The sequence below is a fragment of the Stegodyphus dumicola genome, chromosome 11, assembly GCF_044657685.1.
Source record: "Stegodyphus dumicola isolate Sdum_Otavi_A_Nest chromosome 11, ASM4465768v1".
In the NCBI taxonomy this organism is placed as follows: domain Eukaryota; kingdom Metazoa; phylum Arthropoda; class Arachnida; order Araneae; family Eresidae; genus Stegodyphus; species Stegodyphus dumicola.
The window spans coordinates 105,362,671-105,383,862 of record NC_140778.1 but is presented as its reverse complement, the minus strand read 5'-3'; the positions used below and the strand labels follow the sequence as shown (position 1 = coordinate 105,383,862).

At 33.6% G+C, this 21,192-nt stretch overlaps 1 protein-coding gene across 1 annotated transcript in view; it reads right to left on the bottom strand.

Moving 5' to 3' along the window:
* Ptp36E (protein tyrosine phosphatase 36E) overlaps positions 1 to 21,192 on the bottom strand; it is a 304,097-nt gene that overhangs the window by 79,804 nt on the left and 203,101 nt on the right. Inside the window, exons 3-6 of the mRNA XM_085827038.1 lie at positions 16,296 to 16,372; positions 15,012 to 15,048; positions 7,522 to 7,619; positions 975 to 1,100 (exon numbers count right to left, since the gene is read on the bottom strand). Of these exons, the coding sequence (XP_085683164.1) occupies positions 975 to 1,100; positions 7,522 to 7,619; positions 15,012 to 15,048; positions 16,296 to 16,372 (338 nt within the window). The remainder of the gene's footprint in view (positions 1 to 974; positions 1,101 to 7,521; positions 7,620 to 15,011; positions 15,049 to 16,295; positions 16,373 to 21,192) is intronic.

The following is a 21,192-nucleotide window of genomic DNA, read 5'->3' as shown; positions in this document are numbered from 1 at the left end:
CCAGGTTTAGCTTGAAGTCTGATTCTCGCCGGACTTTCATATGGAGAGCTCCGGGTACCCGTTACCACCAAGAAAACATCATTGAACAACACCGTTACGGTGGTGCAGGAGTGCTCGTTTGGGGTGGAATTATTCTGGGTTCCAGAACTGACCTGCATGCTCAAATTGGAACCATGACAAGCCAAATCTACCGGGACGTCATTCTGGAAACACATGTACGCTTGTTTCGGGGCGCCATGGACGCACAATTTGTGTTTAATGTATGAAAACGCCCGTCCTCACCGTGCAAACATCGTAAGCGAATGCCTGCTATCGGAGGATATCACCCGTATGGACTGGCCAGCATTCTCACCGGACTTGAATCCAGTAGAGCACGTGTGGAACATGCTTGGCCGACGAGTTGCAGCCCGTCAACCTCCTCCTACATGTCTACCGGAACTTCGGAGTGCATTGCTTTTTGAGTGGTGTAATATTCCCCAAGATCAGATCGATAATTTGATACTCAGCATGCCTAGGCGTTGTACGGACTGTATTGCATCATCTGGGAGACATACAATGTATTGACAATCATACCAACCATGTAATGTTGGTTTTTGTAAATAGTTTTTTTTTTTGTAATTTGCTCCAGGGAGAAAAAATCGCTAATTTTTTTAATAATATCAAACATATAGCATCTTTTTTTGTTCTTTACCTTTTGTTTAATAAATAAGCTTTACAAATAAGTCAAATTTGTTTTGCTTCTAACTCTTCCTTTGACTGATTTTGCATTATCCTTAATTTATGGACATGAGTGTAGATATATTAATGAAGATTATATGCATTAAACGACACATGTGAAGAAATGTGTCATAGCAAAACAATGAAAGCTTAACGCGATAGTTATGAGCGATATATGTATAATATTCATTTCTAGTCCTTATTTTTATAGTAAAATGCATACGTTGTGCAAGTACCATAACACTGTAAAATCTTACCTTTCTTATTTTAACGGTTCTGATAAAAAAATTCGCTAATTGTTCTTCCGCTAACAACGTGATCTCTAAGTTCCCATATTCCTCAGGCTTGTCCAAGTCTGTGGGCCAATACTGAACGCACATTACCTAGAATAAAAATTTAAATTCAAAAATGTAAATTATTTTTTTAACAAAATACAGTATCAGATTAGTTATTTAATTAAATTTTCTTTAATGAGCTTCGTCGTTTTGAAGGATATTTGCTCTTTAGGTTTTATACACGAAGAAAATACCTTTATGCGCTTATGGAACTTCAGTGATATTAATATATAGTCATATATGGGTGGCATCAAAGCCTGCGTATATTGATGATATTTGTCTTGCTGGATTGTTACATTAAGCTCAAAATTTCATCTCGATGTACGCAGCGGAGAGCTGAAAAGGGATCACGTAAGCCTGTCAGGACTCGTGCTTCTCTTGATTTGCTTTGGAAACACGGAATGCCCTGAATAAGAACAGGGAGCTTACTCAAGCTATGTTCAAGATTTGTGTATAACAGACGACACAAGCAGGAAGGGTACACGAAACCCTTTATTTTCAATACTTTACAGGCACTTCCGAACTTCGGAATACAGAGACCAACCACTTGTGGTCTGAAGGTAAGAATATAAAACTACTAACTAAAACTCTAACTAAAAGCTAACTTTGAATTAGTATACAAATGCCAAGCACTAAGACTGGCCTTTATTTAAAAAGGGTACGTATGTAGTACGCCGAGCTGCTGAAACTACAATACGTTTGCAAATATCAAGAGGGCTAAACCTCTGGCCTTAAAGGCAACCAGCAACCGAATGAAAACTCGTAAAACTGCAGTGCTTGTTTCCTAAAACTCCTTCTCTATCCCGCTTGGCAAAAAGCCATAACTTAAGTACTTGGGCGTTAGCAAGACAATTTGCATAAACAAGTTAAAAAAATTTAATTCTGGCCGGAAGTAGAAAATAAAAAGTGATAGTACAGTTTTAAAATAAAATAAACGTTAGTAAAACTTAGGATCCTTACAAGCCTTTTGTTGAACTTGTTTCTAATTTGCGAGCCTTTTGTTCTTGGTTATTTGTTCCAAGAAAACTACATGTCTGATGTTTCACACTCATACTTTGGCAAACGTTAACTTTTATGTTTAAGCATAAAAAAAAATGAAATTATTTGAGGAATATCTAAAACAGCTTTCAGTTCGATAAGAAATATTTCTATGACAAGATCTTCTTTCGCTTCAGTATATATTCCAGAATTAACAAACTTCTCCTTCAAAGGAAGCTTTTAAGAGAATTTAATCCTAAACCCTATATAAAAATGTTTTTTAAAAACCATCGCTTGGCCTTGGGAATTATGGGAAAAAAGTGCAGCTGCTTCTGGCATTAACTGTGCTGCATAGTTCAATTTTCTGTAATTTCTGTGAGATTTTATAATTTTTATAAATTTTGAAACATTTCTTCGTTTATGTACAATTATTTGTATTTTCTGTTAGTATAAAAAGGGAGAACATTTAATTAGAGTTTGACATTTTGGCTTTATAATATAAAGTGTGAACTCTTTGTTAATATTTCATATTCTTCGATGAATGCAGCTTAATTTCCATATAATTAGATTCCTCTGATCCTTACGGTCGCTATGTGCTGCAGTTTACACACACATTGGTGACACATAAATAAGATTGGGTGACATAGCTCCTTGACTGGACTTTGCTGTCACTGAACTTTCGATTATTTTCTGTATGTCATTAAAGGAGAGTCTACTGAGACAGCTTTAGAATACAAGAAAGAGTTTATACGAGGGCTTACGGTCACAAATAGTTTAAGCTGAACTTTAGTTGGCAGGCATTCAAACCTTGCTACATCTCAGAAATTGATATAAGGATCTGTCTCAATGATCTGACTTTTCAAATTTCCTCCAAACTGGTATAAGAATCAACCAGTCAAAGTCAAGCAGTTGCAGGCGAAAATATCGCGTCAAAAGCATCGTGGACGGAAACGTGGCAGAGAAAACAACGCAAGGTAAAAACGTCGTGGTACAAAACATTGTGGGAAGAAAGAAAGCAAAGAGAAAACATAGCAGTTATAAAACATTGTGGTACTAAATATCGTCGTTGAAAATAAAGCGGTTCAAAAACCTCATAGTTTAAAAGCATTGTCGTCGAGAATATCGAAGTAAAAAGTACCGCTACAAAAGTCATGGCATGAGGATAGCATCGTAGGCAGGCATTTTAAAGGTTTTAAAATTTGTAAACGCATATTCATATAATGATTTGTGAGTAGAAGAAGGAATGCAGAATATTTTAACTTTTAGATTTCATGTTTTGAATAACTATTAAATTTTTGTTGAAAAAATAAGCAGGAAACTTAAGCATTCAGAAAGTAAAAATGAGTAGAAAGTTAATGCTATTTATGGCAGTTAACAGAATTTTAAACTTACAATGGTTAACTAATAAAGGTCATTAATTAATTAAGCTCTCTTTTAAAGTTTTACTGCTACTTTTTCATAAAAAATATAATAAAAAGATTAGAAAAAGGGGCATGAGTATCTGCATAAGCCTACCTGTCTTAAAATTCTTTAATTAATTATTAAACTGTAAAATTAATTTCTTTCACTTTTTTCATTTGAAATTCTTTAAAAAAATTAAATCTTGATTAATTTTTTTTGTTGGAAATTAAATGTTGTTTAGTGTCATGTTATTCGTCTTTTTAAAGTGCCATTAGCATCTTCACGTACACCATGCAGCTAATCGTTTAGATTTGTTAGTTATGACGAAAGACCTCAGCTAAATAACATTTATGAAATCAATAATCAAATTCACAAGTTTTAGATTTTGAATGCTTAAGTTTTCTGACTGCTTTTTCAGCAAAAATGTATTTGTTAGTTAACAAATATGAAATATAAAAATAAAAATATTCATAATTCCTTGTTGAGCTAGTAGAGACTTAGGTTATTTTTATGCAGGAGACTTAAAAAATGAACAATATCGTCGCCGGGACTCGACCTTGGATCGCTCGAATACGCGCCGAGTGTGGTAACTGTTACCCCACGAAAGCATGAAGGAAGAAAAATACTTTATAAGCTCAAAATTATTATGTGAAAATACATTTATAGTTTTCAAAGCCTAAAAAACGCATGTCTGCGATATCATCGTCATGCAATGATTTGTGGCTGCTTTACTTTCTTGTAGCGATGTATTTGACGACGATGTTTTTAAATGCGGTGTTTTTGAACACATTATTTTCGACGACGACGTTTTGTACCAGGATATTTTAGAACTGCGATGTTTTCTCCTTTTACAACGACGTTTTTTCCTTACGTTGTTTTCTCCGGACCATTTTCTTCAGCAGCATTTTCGGCGGAACACTCAGTCAAGCAAATATGAACTAGCATTCAGTCGATGATTTCGCTGTGTCAGATGCAATTCATGCATGTGCAAATTTACTTTCCTTGATCGGCTATGGCTTAAGCCTTTTCCCATAGGTGTGAACGAAACTAATGGCCTTTACGCCTTTGTATTTACGACAATTCTAAAAGGCAAAACCTCGCCTGAACAATCCGTAAGGGTCCGCTTTAATATAGGGAAGTTCAGACGATTTAGTGCCTACCATTTTCTTAAGTACACGACTAGCTTGACTAGCCGATGAATGCGACCGAAAATTTGTGTTTAATAATGTCCATATGGAACAAGTCAGGGTTGAAAATTTTCTAAGTTGAATTACGCTTCTTACTGATAAACATTCCCCACAGAATTCAGAGATACTATTAGCTGGCAGTGTCGAAGAACCAAAAAGTTATCGAATAAGCAAAAGCTATCGACTTTGTCATCGAAGAAGCAAAAAGCTTGGAACTGTTTCGTTTTTAAAATTTTTAATCTAGAATCTACAAGGAATAATGGATGCGTTATTTGGAATTTTTATTGATTTTGCAAACTACACGGACAACAGATTAAACGCATTTTAGTTTATTTTAAAACTTGTGTTTTAAATATTATCAGTAGAAATACTTTAGATCCAAGTTTAATAATGCTTTTTGCATTAATGTTAATACTTTTTTTGGCATGTTGAAGATGCCTGTTTGGACACCTATCTGTTTCGCTTTATTCCAAAAACTCATCATTTCATTTACATAGCATATATATATAAGCCTTCTATTACTGCAAAAGAAATACGATTTTTTTCTTTTCTGTCATTCTCAGTTTTATCTCATATCGACTGCAAATGATGATAACTTAATAGTTATGGATATCATGGTATTCTTTCATTGACTGCGAAAATACTGCTTACGGTGAACAGAAGCTGCAGATTAATAAAGATTTTGCCTATTACATATTAAATACTTTAATCTTACAAGAAGATAAACTGAATAAATGAATGTTCGTTAAAAACATAAGAAAGATAACATTGTTGAAAGATAACATCTGAGTCCAATTTTTGTAAGGCAAATTGTCTTCTAGCATCTCTTGTATAATGTAACACGAAAGGCGTATAGAGAATGAAGTTTCGCTGGAACAATAAGGTTACAGGTTATATTAACATTGAGCAAACTGCTATCTTACCAAATTTGGCGAGATAGGACCAAGTTGGAAATGAGATTGGCGACTATGTTTTATTTCCAGTTTTGGCGATAAATTGAGATGTCGACAAACAAGGGCTATCATTTGGCGACATTTGGGTCTGACACCTGTATCCTAACACTGCTCCTGTCACTATATAACTTACAGGAAATAGGGAATAATGTGATTACACAGGGAATAATGTGGTTAAACATTATTCCCTATATAACTGTAACTGTGTACACTTTCCAGCAATTTCGAGAAATCAAAGGTACTAGAAATTTCTCTTCGCACTGAGGAAAACTGTATAAGACAGGAGAGAACATCAGTTTTAGTTTAGTTCAGAGTTTAACTCAGAGTATTGAGAGATCGCTGTGCGAGCATATGCATTCGAGGCATTTTTATACTGTCTTATGTTTAACATCCTTAGTAGCCTGAAGTAGTGACTACTGATCGTATTCTTGTGAAAAGTGCCAGAACTGTAAATTGTTTCTTTTGAGAAAACAAATTTCATTAAGCTATCATCAGTTCTGTGTACATTAAATCCGTTATGAACTGTATAGTAAAAAGCCAATGTGCAGCTACAGACATTCCGTTCAAACCGCGTTTTTCAAAGCTCAACTATCTGTATATGTTACCGTGAAAGACCGAAATTGGAGAATGTCGACTTTCATCGGAGAATATCAACATTCACCAAATACGTCGGTGAAAGACCGAATATTTCACTACATTCTTGTATATTCGGACCCTCACCGGTGTATGTCGACAATCACAGATATGCTCTGGTGAAAGTCGAAAAGAGAGGTCATAAAGTGCTATAATAGTTTAAGTTGTTGCAATAAATACGATTTGAATCACATAATTTAGTAAGTTTTTTATTACTGTTATTTTATTTTCTCATTTAGAACGTATTATATAATTAAGTAAGTTTTTAACTTCTATTATTTTCCTTTCCCATTTTGAATGTATTGTGTGTTTTAGGTTCTCATGTTCTTATTTCAAGTATCAAGTGCGTTTATTCGCGACTGCATTATTGAGAAGAAAATATAATATTGTTATATGTTCAACATTCACCATTAGTACATGGTGAATGTCGACATTGACCGGTGTAAGTCAGAAATAAGAGTATTTGGAAAATATTTCGGACATACACCAAGAGACTATGTGAATGTTGACATTCACCGGTGAAAGTCGACATTCTCCAGATTTTGGTGTTTCACCGTAACATATACATAAAAAAAAAAAAAAAAAAAAAAAAAAAAAAAAAAAAAAAAACACTAAGATGAAATTATTTTAACTTACATTTGTTATACGTTTCCCATTTAATAAGGTTACGTTCCATTTCCATCTTAAAAATAGTAATTGCTTATAATAAAGCTCTCTGAACCGAATTATTTAAAATTTGACCCACTTTATATGATTCTTATGTAACGTTAATGACGCGGCTATTACGTGACACTTCAGCCAGTAATAATATTAGAATTTACGAAAGGAAACTTAAATTAACCAATCAGAATGATGCTGAACGAAAATTGAATCTGTTTTATCCAGACGACCCTTTAGAGTGTAATTTGTGCATTCCTTTGCTACTTCCTTGTTTTCCTATATTGCTGTTGCGTACTACTCTGTCTCAAGTCGTTAGAATACTTAAAAATGTACCAGTGTAACTATTCAAGAATAGGCAAGATTTCTGCGCTAGTTTAATTATAATTATGTCAGTGCCGAGAAATTGTATTGTCAGGAAATAACGTGTTCTCCCGGCCATAATTATAGCTATATCTTAAGGCATCTCTAGCATCAGCATATAAATTATAATATACTCGTACATACTCAAGTAATTATAAAATAAATATTATACAATGACAAAAAATTATTCTTATCGAAAAGAAATAACTTTTAAATCGATTAAGTAATTCAGTATTCATCGATATTATTCACATGCGAGAAAAGAGAGAGTAAGAGAGAAAACGTTTCCATAATTACCCGGATGAAGTCGAAGACTTTCGTGAGCATGACAATGACGTATGAATCCTGTTCCCAGACCATTCGCCAGAAGTCGGAAATGGTGAACTCATTTGGACCTAAGAAAAAACCATTTTGATGAGATTTTCAGACATTTTGCATAAGATAAGAACTTAAAAGTTTCAAGCACTCTTATCAAATTCTAGCAACTCGTAAAAATATTTTATGTCACTACATTCTTCCCAATCTACATTTGCATCATCAAATTTTTATTGCAGTTTCATATAAGAGAGAGGGACACATTTACTAATAATAAAATTTTGTCTTGTATTTTTATTATACTCATTATATATAAATTATGGCTTTTTAATAAACCTAGGGCCATCTTTATTGGCGTGAAATAACGCAATTTTTTTAATGATGCACACATTATCTTGCATTTTTTAACATTGAAAAATACTGTAGTAATTATTAATTTATCAAATTTTTCGATGATCGATACTAGGAAAATGAATGCCTTGGAGTCACACTTATATTATTGATTATATTAAATCTGTCTGTTATAATTAGAGAACTGAGATTAGGATCCCACATAAGGCATGAGCATTTGTACTATTATATCTATGTAGAATAGTGAAAAATGGCACAATGATTGTCATAGAAAATTTCAGGATTTGAACCTTCAAAGACAGTACGATTTAGTTTGCGGAAAGAAATAAGCAATTGTTAGTTTGGAAGCTCATTTAAAAAGGTCGCAAATACATAAAAGTGTTCTATTATTTCGTACAGTAGATTAAGATTCTAGAGCTGCCCTCCCGATCATTGCTTCAACAGTGGATAAGATTCTAGAGCTGCCCTCCTGACCATTACTTCATCTGAAGCTCCTGCTTCAGCAGATGTTTTTAATATCCGTCTGACCCTTAATGATTTAATCAAAACTATAAAGAAGTTGCTTTGCAGTGGGTACCAGCACGCTGTGGACTTCAGGGTAATGAAATAGCTGACTCCCTGGCAAAAGAAAGCAACCAAAATTGCTCAAATAACAGATAAACCAATTCCTTTTTATATCGCCAAACGGTTAATTAAAAATCTTTTAGAAATATTTCGTACAGTAGATTAAGAACTATTGGAAAAAAATCAAAGAGGCAATTAAAGACAAGAAATAGATTGAGGATCATAAATATTCCACTATGGCCAAGGGGTAGATCTGTTGCCACTTTTTACCTCACTACTGGCCATGACTGCCTTTCCAAGCATCTATATCGTATAAAAATACTGCCAAGTCCTCTTTGCCAATTGTGCAACATCGGCACAATGGCAATTGAATATGCGCAATTGGCAATTGACCAACATTAGCCAATCATGCACATTCGTGAGGAAATGGACGCGAACCATTTGAGTCACTACCCTACACTGGACTCGGGACACTTGTGGAAGAAATACTGGAGAGCTCGACACAAGATGAACGATTTATGAACTTACTGTAGTTTTAGTTTTATTATCCGTTCCTTCTGTTTGTATTTCCGACTACAGCTGTCTTCTAATCTGGCATTGGAAATAAAAAAAAAACTTCGAGTAGTGAAACCTCGGATTACGAAAGACTCTGAGTGTAAATACATTGATTCATGAACAATTTACCAAATTAAAAATCTTCTCAAATGAAGAACGATGTCTGGAGTTACGAGACATAGAACTAACACTCAAAGATTTCTAGAAACAACATTTTAATATCTTCCTTGCTTAACACTCATTGTCAGATTAGCAGCAAATGACTTACAAAAACTCGGCCTAGAGGAAATTGCGGCCTGATTGTATTGCATGCAGAGACTAAGGACAACTTGTAACTGAGAAATGAGAATGTATTTATGATAATGGGTCTCTAGATAAAAGCATGGGCTTGAAAGTTAACATTGAAGACATGGATGAGTTACTACAGGATCACAGAAAATGAATTCTACAAAAGAGAATTGAAGTACTTTCAGAATTGGCAAACAAAAGGCAATTGTAGACTCTTCAGAGGAAGAGGAACAAAGAAAAGATGAACCTAGCTCTTTGATCCGCGAAATTTGTGCAAAATGGGGTAAACTTTGGTTTGGTTTATTTGATTATGACAAAGCAGTCGAGGGCTATCTGCTTAAGGTTAGGGAAGGCTTTATGGATGATGAACTTCTAAAAGAAACTAGATCGTGTACACGTTAAACATTGCGAAAACCATGAAAACGTCCATGCAGCCAGCTCGCTCGCCAGGATTAGAACCCCAGATCGAACTACCAGTTTTTAGCAACTTTTACCGCTCGGCCGCTGGTGGGTCCAAAATGGGATAAAGTGTAGCATTTCATTTAAGGGTATCTCCCTGCAAGCAACAGCAAAGTTCTCCTATGACAGCTCCATGCCTTCTTTTAGAAATATTTAAAAAATATACATAATAGCAAATCATAATGATTCAAAATTTTGAGTGATAATCAAACTTTTGAATGAAAAGGCGGCCTTGTGAGTCTGAAGCAGAGTTTAGTGGTGCTAAGAGACAAAGAAAATATAAAAGAATATGTCTCAGAAAGACGGTTACTTTATGTTTTTTAATGAAAGAGAACGCCTTATCCAAACAATAATATGGATTTCTTATCACTTTACATTTATGCCGTTTGCTGTCTACTCAAGGACTAGGGATAAGCATAGGTCTCCCTCATGATAACCATCATCATGAGGGAGAATTAGAAACTCATTCATCATGAGTGCATAGGGTAGGATTAAATTAAATTTTATATATGTTATCTGTTTAATATTGTGTTCACGTCTTTTCATATTATATTTAATGGTTTTCATTATTTTTGTGTTTTTAGAATTTGTGCGGAAAGCGTTGTTGTAAATTTTAAGTAAGTGATTACCTGTGATCCAGGAACGACGGGTCCAGGAATAAATTATTTTACCTTAATTCTTTGGAGAAAATAGTTTCAGTTTACGAACATGTTGGATGGCATTCAAGAACAGATGAAATTCCAGACTCGAGGTTTCACTGCATTTAATTTTTCATAATATGAATAAATTTTCTAATCACAATCTTGATTTCTTCTTTCTTTTCCCAGAAACCAATTGTCTTTAGTTATTCTTACATATTAGGAGTACAGTCAATTCACATGAAAAAAGGAAATTCAGTCTAATTCTTTCGATCAAATTGCCTGCTATGAAATAAGAGGTACTAAAAACTTGATCATTCTGGAAATTCTCGTTGTCCTGTCCAGACGAATTTTCACAAATTGCTAAGAAGGAAAAAAAAAGGTGCGAAATTCTTGGATTGCATCTGCAGAAGTGTTTTGTGAATGAATGTGAAGCAAAAATCATACTGATACTGCTTGTTCGCAATGTTCCTCTTTGATCAACTAAAGAGGCAAACTGTGTTCCACTCATGAATATTTATGAAACTAGTCGCTCAACAGCTCATGACAAACTGATGTACTTTCAATCTCACTGACCCTTACTCAGGGGTCTAGCCTTTCAAGGAGGGTTGCAGGGAGATACCCTTAAATGAAATACTACACTTTATCCCATTTTGGACCCACTAGCGGCCGAGCGGTAAAAGTTGCTAAAAACTGGTAGTTCGATCTGGGGTTCTAATCCTGGCGAGCGAGCTGGCTGCATGGACGTTTTCGTGGTTTTCGCAATGTTTAACGTGTACACGATCTAGTTTCCTTTAGAAGTTCGTCATCCATAAAGCCTTCCCTAACCTTAAGCAAATAGCCCTCGACTGCTTTGTCATAATCAAATAAACCAAACCAAAGTTTACCCCATTTTGCACAAATTTCGCGGATCAAAGAGCTAGGTTCATAGCTAGGTTCAGGATAAGTAAATTAATCCTTATCATCTCACCTAAAATTATTAACGAGCTTCTTCGTTCAAGTATTTGGAACAAGCAGATGAAACTCAGTCCACTCATGTTTATTCACAAAAGTGTTCTCGCAAGGATTCGGATAAAAATACTCTGATCAGGATCCTGTCTGACTTAGAACTCGGAATAAGTAGTTGAATAGTCAGTCCCATTGATGATGTTTCGTAACCCTATTCACTAATAAACTCAGGACACTCATAAGTGAACTCATAACTCATAAGTCTGTTCAAGTCGGATAATTTGGAAGACATCTACTATCCCATAAGATTATTCATGGGATTGCCCGCTCATGGAGTTGACAGAAGTACGTGTTGCGCCGGCCATTGGCAAGAGACTTCACTCAGTTCCAACCGAGATTTTAACGGAGATCAACCCAAGGGGACAGATCCGAGGATTTCCCACCCTCTTCCTCTACCACAACCTCTCGAGAGGGCCTTCGGCTAGCCATATATTTAGAGTGCACCCATGCGGCAAAGACACTGTATATTTACAAACATCCATGACTTCTCCGGGATTCGAACCCCGCTCCTTCGGTGTCGTAGTAGACTTCCTTAACTACTATACCGTCTGAGCGGCGTTATTTTATTTGATTCTGGTAATGAACTCGAGTGCAACCTGCCTAAGAAGAGCAATGCCTTCATGGAGGATTTTCGAGAGGAAATAGCTAGCATCCATATTACACACGTGGAAAACAACAAAAGCACCCATGCAGTCAGCTCGTTCCCCGGAATTTGAACCTCGGACCGAATTACCAGTGCCCAGTGGAATTTACCGCTCCGCCTATAGTAGACCGTAGCCTCTTTCACTATTATTTCTAGAACTGCCTGCTCGCCAGCGGCCGAGAATTAAAGTCGCTGAACGCAGGTAGTCCGACCTGGATTCGATTGCAAGAAAACGGGCTAGCTGCATTGTTGTTTTTCTCATGTGCGACATGTATACGAGCCAGTTACCCTTACAAAGTGCTCCACTGAAGGCATCCCTCCTCTTAGGCAGATAGCCCTAGCGTGATTTGCCATAATCAAATAAACAAAAAGAAACCAATCCTAGATCTGCATGCTCAAGGACTTGGGATGAGTGAAAGTCTCACTTATGGCTGTTTACGAGGATGTTTGTATAAGAGTTATCGGTAATCAAACGCACTCACTGTCCTACCCATGATACTCATGGGTTTATTCACTTAAGAACTAAAAATAAATATTTCCACTCATGATTATTTATCTACTTATCTTCTTCATAACACGGCAAATGCGATAAACTTTCATATAAGTTATTTTAATAACAAGTGAGAGTCCAACCGAAACGAGCAGATAAATATTTTCAAAAATTTGAAAAGTTCTATCGTTATGTAAGATTTGCATTTTTCAGTAGAAAATACTGAGGATCTGGACATATAGTGATGCATTTATATTGAAGATTCAAATGCTTGGCTAAACAATGCTTCAATCCCATTAGAAATAAAACCGAGTATTATCTCGAAGTATGACTAAAATTAAGTCTTAGTTACTGGACTTACTGACGAGTAACTAAGACTTTCATAACCTATTCTTAATTTAATGAAATGAAATAACCTGTAAGGATTAACTTGTAATAAATTCTGAAAGAAGAATGGAGAAGTAATTAAGTTATTAGAATATTTAATTTCTTTAATTATTCGCATTGAAAGTGAAACAATATTTTCCTGAATTAACTGATTGGTACGCTTTTAACAGCTTTTTTAAGAACTCGAGTTTAGCAATTTTGTAACAAATTAGGTTTAATTTCATTAGCGCTATTAAAGTTTCAAACTTTGCGAAAAGAAAAATAATTAAAAATATTTCTGTGAAGAACAAAAAATCTGATGTGTACACCACATGACTTCCTTGTACGGAATGTTAAATTATACGCCTTTTTTATTGCATTTCGTTTAAACTTATTGAATTGAATTAAATCTATTTCACCGACAGCGTATAAACCACAATAGAATAAACTCACTCTTTAAAATTCACTCTATTTGCTTACCATAGCGAAACTCTGGCGCTAGGTTCACTTAACTGTATTATATTTCGTTCATATTATAACTCAGAATGCATAAAATTGATATCATTTAAAGAATTATCTAATCGTTGCCACATGTTCCATTCAAATGCTATAATAAAGCTAGAACGATGTATAAAAGAAATTAAACAAACAAAACAAAAAAGAAACAGTTTTTCATAGACGATTCAGTATTTCTCATTCAATTAATTCAGTTCTCACTTCGCGACAAGGCAAAAATGCATAAAAACTCAAAATATCTGTATTAAAAATTACGAAGTAAATGTTAAACAGTTATTTCCTCGAAAAAATTCCAGAAAGCATTAAGCATGATTTAATTCTCAATAATAAATGAAGGCGTTATCTTTGTTGTTTCTCTAGATTGGCAACAAATCCACTATCCTTCTGTTTCAAATGTAAACAAGCAATGGCCGCCATAAAAAAATATTAGGCTTAGCGGCACTTAAACAACTTTAAAATTGTTGAAAATTCTAAACATATTGCATACAGATTTACTAAAGGCATAAAAACCTTAACTGGAAGATAAGAACAACATAATTCAATCATTTTTAAAGCAAAAAATGTACAATTTACATACATATAAGAGTAAAGAAATTGAGATCACTGAGCCGGGTAACAGAGTGGATATATATATAAATATATTTATATACGTTTGGTGCGGCCGATTGCAACCAAAATACGAGGTGCATATCTCCATGTTATAGTAGTCCTATATACAAAATTTCAACATGCCGAGGCCACTCGTTTTTGAATTATGCGAGATACGTACGTACATACGTTAATACAGACGCCACGAAAAATTGTCTTCAAAATTCATTTTAAAGCAGTTTTATAACTTTTTTGGAGGAAAAGAATATTTTATTCTTTCCTTACGTACAGATATCACGCAAAAACATCGTTAAATTGCATTCGATAGTTGTCAAAATGGATATTTTCTTTGAAATATGCTGCCTGAAACTTTTCGCGATTACAATACTTCCTTTTTACTTCGTACAAGGAAGTAAAAATAGAGTACTTTTATCAGTAATTTCGATTTTTAAATAAAAATGTCTCTTTTACATTCTCGAAACTTAAGACCAAGAAATCTTAGCTATTTCCGTTGCAATTATTTTTGTAATTATATTTTAGAATCACTTTTTTCATTTTTTAAATCGAAAGTATGTTTAAAAATTTTAGGTCGAAAAAAATTACAAAAATTACATTAACATTCAGTACAAAGCAGTGTTATAAAATTTTATCATTTTCATAAAAACAGCTCATTAATTTTCTTTAATATGTACAATTTTTTTAACATTTCTTTTATAAAATGTATACACTCTAGTTTTTCAACATTAGTATTTCTATTTACACCATTATTTACATTTTACTTACTAGATAATATTTTTCTTTAAAAGGAAAAAAAAATAAAGTTACATATTCTGTATACACTAATTTTTTAATTAGTCTGTACTTTTTTCTGTATTTCTGGATAAAAAAATTTCTGTTGCAGTAATCATAAATCCAGGAACAATTTAAAGACTTAAAGCATGAGGTTATATACAATAAAAACCGTTATAGTTTATTAATATTAGAGCAAAAATTTTCTCGTATTTACCTTGAGCTGCTATAAAAGCATTTGGCTTGAGGATACTCTGAAACAGAAAAATGAATCTGTATTAAAATCGAAATAAAAACTAAAAACAATAAAAACCCAAATTATACAAAATTGGAATTAGTGAATGCGTTTAGAATTTAAGAAAGCATAAACATTTATCCGAAATTTTTAAGAAACGGAATAGATTATTCATTAGTTCAAAACTATCGAAATTGCTTTCAACATATTCTCCTTTACTAAATTACTAAAATTACATTGCTTATTATTACTTTTTATTTAATATACTTTCCGTTTTTTCAATTCAGAGAAACAGAAAGGTTTCATTTTTATCTAGATTTTTCGATATCCCTTATTTAAAATGCCTAATACATTTATCTTTTCATTATAAATGCTGTTTTTGAAAAGAATATTAAATTTGTGCAATTAGTTAGTCTAACTAAGCTATTAAATAAAGAAATAAATTGTTGCACAATTTTCGTGTATTAAGTTCCATGTTTTGAAGCATACTTTTGTAAACTGTTATTCACTATAATATTCAAACTACTTTGAAGCAGCATTTATAGATTTTAACATATGAATAATGTTACTGTTTTGACTAATCCTGCTTGTATGACATTAAAAAAAGCCCACGAAGCTCACCGCTTCAAGGAGACAAGATTGCGTCTGTCGGTGGCAAGAGCCTTGTGCACCAAACAGGTGACAGTATGACTCTGCTAAGTTCCACCCTCTGTTTTGAAGAAAAGCATCCTGGAGGGAACGGGTGCGAGGGTCTCCCATCCCTTTTCCCCTACTATCAACCTCCAAAGAGGACTTTCGGCTCGCTGCATATTTAGAGCGCCCACATCGCGCACGGACACTATACGTTTGCAAGCATCCATACCTTCTCCTGTATTTGAACTTGGATCCTTCTGTACGGCAGTGAGAGTAATTAACTACTATCTCGGTTGGGCGACACATACGAATAATATCATTATCATTATCATTAGCCGGCCGTATGATGAAAAATGAGACTGGCCAGAATATATATATATATATATATATACATCTTTCATGTGTGTACGTAAAATACTTTTGAAAATATAACCTTTTTAAAACAAATGAATCATTTGTGCTAAACCTGTATTATTTGTAACATTATAGAGGATCCTTCGTCGAAACCATTCACCCTTCCTGTTTGACACAAGATTATGTTATGATGTTATAATAATCTTCTAATATATTTTAATGTTTTTTTTCCTTTGAAAGCAAGTTAATGAAGGCGAAATGAGAAAATAAAATACTTACATCTATATAAGAAGCGTTGATGTAGTCCGAATCAGGAATACCTGGAAGGGGTTCTAACACAACTCTGTTGTAGTCGACTGGAAAAAAAATACAAATCTTACTACAATTAAATAAAAAAAGCACTAAAAGCTAAACATAGAAGTGTACAAATAATAGTTTTATATAAACACATACAGGAAAAATAAATAATCAATAGCCGTTTATGTATTATTACATGAAGTTTGTTCAATAAGGCAGAACGTTAGGTTAAGAAATTAGTAGATTGTAGAATCAAAGCTGAAGATCTTTCAACGCTTGAGTCATTCTTGTACACAACTCCTATGAATTAAACTACTTCGATATTATTATAATCAGGATAATTCTAACGTACAACTTTCCAAATCCGAAGAACAATACCAGAGTGACAGTTCTTTTAACTTCCCCGCAAACTATGCGCCGACGAAAGAAAATGGCCCATGTTTCAGGAGAAATTCATCCTACCAAGATTTGCATCCTCTTTAGCTTGTAGAGTCATTAGGTTTTTTGAAAGCAGAAGAGATAAAAAATGAGCAATACCCTCGCCGGGAATCGAACCACGGACCTTTCGAATACGTGCCGAGTGTGCTGGTCATTACACAACGAAGGCATGCTAAGAAGGCGGCAGAAATACCTTATAAGCTGTTCCAATCTAAGCATTTATTCAAAATATATAATATTTACATATAAATTTTTAGTCCAAAGGGGCGGTAGTCCAAAAGAGCTATTAATCTCAAAACGGCACGTTCCATTATAAATGGCAAATAACTTTTTAAATTGTTGCCATTATATATTATTGCCCTGCATTATATTTAAAGAAATTAAATAATGAAAAATCTGCAGGAATGTATGTATCTTCCTCGCACTGTGAAAAAGCAAAGGTACCTAGCGTCATCAAATTATGAATAACGTAGTCCTCCACCCGAGCATGGGGCCCTGGAAACCCGAATTCGGAATATTTTTTAATTGCTTATTTTATATTTTGTAAAACTTTAACGAATTTTTGATTAACAAACTCAACGATTTCAAGGCGAGCAATGTTAACACTGTACGGTAAAAAACATTATAATTTCCAGCGCGCGAGATTGTCTATCGGAAATTCTAAAGATATGCTATTTTTAAATATTTTGCGATGATATTGCTGTTGAATTGAATTTTATAACATTTAAGTGCGAAGAACGTGATATTTAATAAATTAAGGTAACACACAAAACATTAAAATAAAGCTCCTTTGGGAGTAATATTTTTTTTTTTTTTTTTTTTTTAATTTATGAAATTGACAAAGTGCAGATTCATTACTTTACCCTCTAAAGTCCTTTTTACCTTTAAACAGAGGAACAGTTTTCATACAGTAAATATTTTAGACTTTCTCTACATTAGAAACTGAGAGTATAACTGTTTTTGGCTTGGATTGGTTTATTTGATTATTACAAAGCACTCGAGGGCTATGTGAAGGAGGGATGCCTTTGTGGAGGCACTTTTTAAACGAAACTGTCTCTTATACACGTTGCACATCGGGATATCCATGGAAACGTCCATACAGCCATGTGTCTCCCATAACTCAAAAACGAGTAGCCTCAGAACGTTGAAATTTTGTATATAGAACTGCTAGTTGTGTACCTCCCTTTCTGATTGAAATTAGCCGCACCAGAAGTGTATATATATATATGTGTGCCCAGTCTGTTACACGGCTGTGTCAGCTGATTTTTTTATTCTTGTATTTTGGTAAATTAATTTTTTGGTTTAAAAATATTGAATTATGTTGTTCTTATCTTTCGGTTAAGGTTTTTATGCCTTTAGGTAATCTACATGTAATAGCTGTAGAATTGCCAACAATTTAAATATTGTTTAAGTGCCGCTAAGCCTACTTTTTATTACCCTAGCAGCCATATTTGTTTACATTTGAAACTTAGCAGAATAGTGAATTCAGTTTCTGTACCTTCAGTGTCTTTTTGAGCGCTCTCGAATACATTTGAATGATTTTTTTCTTTCCCATCACAACTGAACTTGCGGACAAAATAAAGGACTCGTCTTTCCAAAATGGATTTAAAATGGACTCAGAAAAAGTTTTTTTTTTTTTTTTTTTGGTGTGTGTGTGTGTGTGTGTGTGTTTTGTGTGTGTGTGATGTCTGTACGTACGTATGCATCTCGCATAACACAAAAAATGAGCAGCCGTAAGGACGTTGAAATTTTGTACATGGGATTACTATAAGATCTAGTTGTACACCTCCCTTTGTCGTTAAAATTATATATATATATATATATATATATATATAATGTAAGAAAGACAAACTAACTAAACTTATATTTATATTCCCACTTTATTACCCGCTTCGCTGACCTCAGTATTTGTATTCTGATATATTGGTAAATTCTGGGTTTTTTGCTTTAAAAATAGTTGAATTATGTTGTTCTTACGTCTCCGATTAAAGTTTTTATGCCGTTAAAGTTTTTATGCTTTAATCTGCATGCAAGAATTGTACAATGATCAACAATTTAATATACCGCTAGGCGTAAGGAGGCCGCCATTTGTTTACCTTTGAAACTCTTAAGTAGAATACTGTATTAAGTAAGTTGGCGCACCAACTTGAGTGTCTTTTTACAAGCGCGAGCGAAAGTTAACTTTCAGTTTTGTGCACCGAAAATTTTGTCTTTATACCCGTTGGTAGAATTGTTTGTTTTTGCCTACAAACTAATTGTAAGACCAAAAATTGTTTTTTAAACTGTTTTTAACTGTGTATCGCGTTTTAGGTTTTTCTGTATTTTACAATTTTTACTGATGATGTTTTCAGTTTTCATGTATTTTCGCCTTGCCGCGAAATGAGAACTGAATTGATTGCATGGGAAACATATCTCTAACGAAATTATAGGAAACAAATTTAGTGCAGAAAAAAGTGTGTTTAATTTACTAGGCCGTACAAGTACAACCTATGTGGTAGCAACGTCGGATATTTTATTTTAAACTAAGTGATTCAGTGATTAAAATTTAAATAAACTTTGTTAGTTATTAGTCAAAAGGGGCAATTTGCCGTGAAGAAATATTAATTTCGTTTTTTTGAATTTTACGTTGAAAACTTTAAAAGGCTGTATCACTTTTAAAATCGTTGCCAGAATATATTATCGCTCTGTCTTATATTTAAAGAAATTAAACAATGAAGAATCTGCATAAATGTGCGTATGTGTCTCGCATTGTGATAAAACAACGGTACCTAGAGCCATAAAAACTTGAATAACCATAAAATATGGGCATGCGGAAGCCCTAATTTGAATTAGAAATTTGTTTTCTTACCGATTTCAGATTTTATAACACTTCAACGAATTTTTGATTAAAAAACTAAACGATTTCAAAGCGAGCAATGGCAACACTGTACGGAAAAAAAGAAATCTTTCAGATTTTGTTTTTAGTCCAGAGCGGCATTGTCTCTGAAGGACTATTGTTTTCGTTTTGCGATTTTGCGTTGGTTCACTATAAGTGCCCGTTTCACTTTTCAAACTGTTGCCACCAAATGTTAGAGTCTTGCATTATATTTGAAGAAATTTAAAACAACGGTACATAAAGACATCGAATTTTAAATGACGTAATCCTATTGTGAATTTGGGCATGTAGAAGCTCAAATTTGAAATTTGGACTTTGTTTTATTATCAATTTAATATTTTGGAAATATTTAACAAATTTGTGATTAACAAACTCAAGGATTTGAAAGCGAGCAATGGCAACGTTGTACAGAAAAATACATTTTTATCTCTAGCGCGTGAGACTGTGTATCGGAAATTCTAAAGATATGCTCAATTTAAAACTATTTTGCGATATTGCTCTTGAACTGAATTTTATGGTTTAATTGCGAAGAACGTAACTATCAGACAGACAAACAACAGACAGTAACAGACAAAATGTTAAAGAAACGCCCTTTAATCTGAAACCTTTCAGATTTTTTTTTTTTTTTTTTTTTTTTTTTGTGATTCTAATGCTGTTACTTTGCATTGCAATAAATTTATGACATTCTTCCTTTATTTATTATTGCCATCGAAATAGTTTTTGAGACTGACTATTTCAATGCGAAAAGCTAAAAGGAAAATGGAATATATCGAAAGTCCAATGTGAATTAAACATTTATTTTTGTAAGTTTCAAAATTCATGGAAATAGATATCCGTTCTCCATAAAACCAAACTTTCAAAAGATTGGTTTTATTGGCGTTAAGCCAGTCCTTTGATGCATTTTGTTTCGCTTATGGAATTGCGATTTGTTGTTTTGTTTGTGTATGATGTATGTTATCTCGCTGAAGCGGAAGTTGTGTAAGGCTTGATATATGTTCATATTGCTCCTTTTTACTGTTTTTGTCATTTGTTTTGATGAAGGGCCACCAAAACGGAAGGAAAATATCATTTTTTGTGTTCTTATTTCCAGCTGATGGTCCATCTTAATGGTGGACATGTTCTGTTCGACAATGATTCACGCTAATCGATTGCAATTCTCTCGATAGAACGTGTTTTCCTCATTTTTATTTCATAGAACAGAGGAAAAAGCTGCTTTTTATTCTTTTAGAACATGCTAGGTACTGCTGCAGTAAATAAATTTTTTTAGCATTTTCTTTTACGTTGTTATGATATTTAGAACATTAGAATGGCAGAAAACAGATTCAGAATAATCAGAAGAATCTCAATGCTGTTAAGAAATTATGTCTTTTTTTAATTTCAAAATTTGCGTTTTTTGAGGTCATTTTCAATTTGCTTTGAGAGATTGGTTAATTAAAATAATTCGGAGAAATGCATTTAAATTACATGCAGCGAAAACTATGTATAATTTAATGGGTAGTACAAGGAAGTCACGTGATGTTCACATCAGATTTTTATTTTAAGCAATATATAACAATTAAACTATTT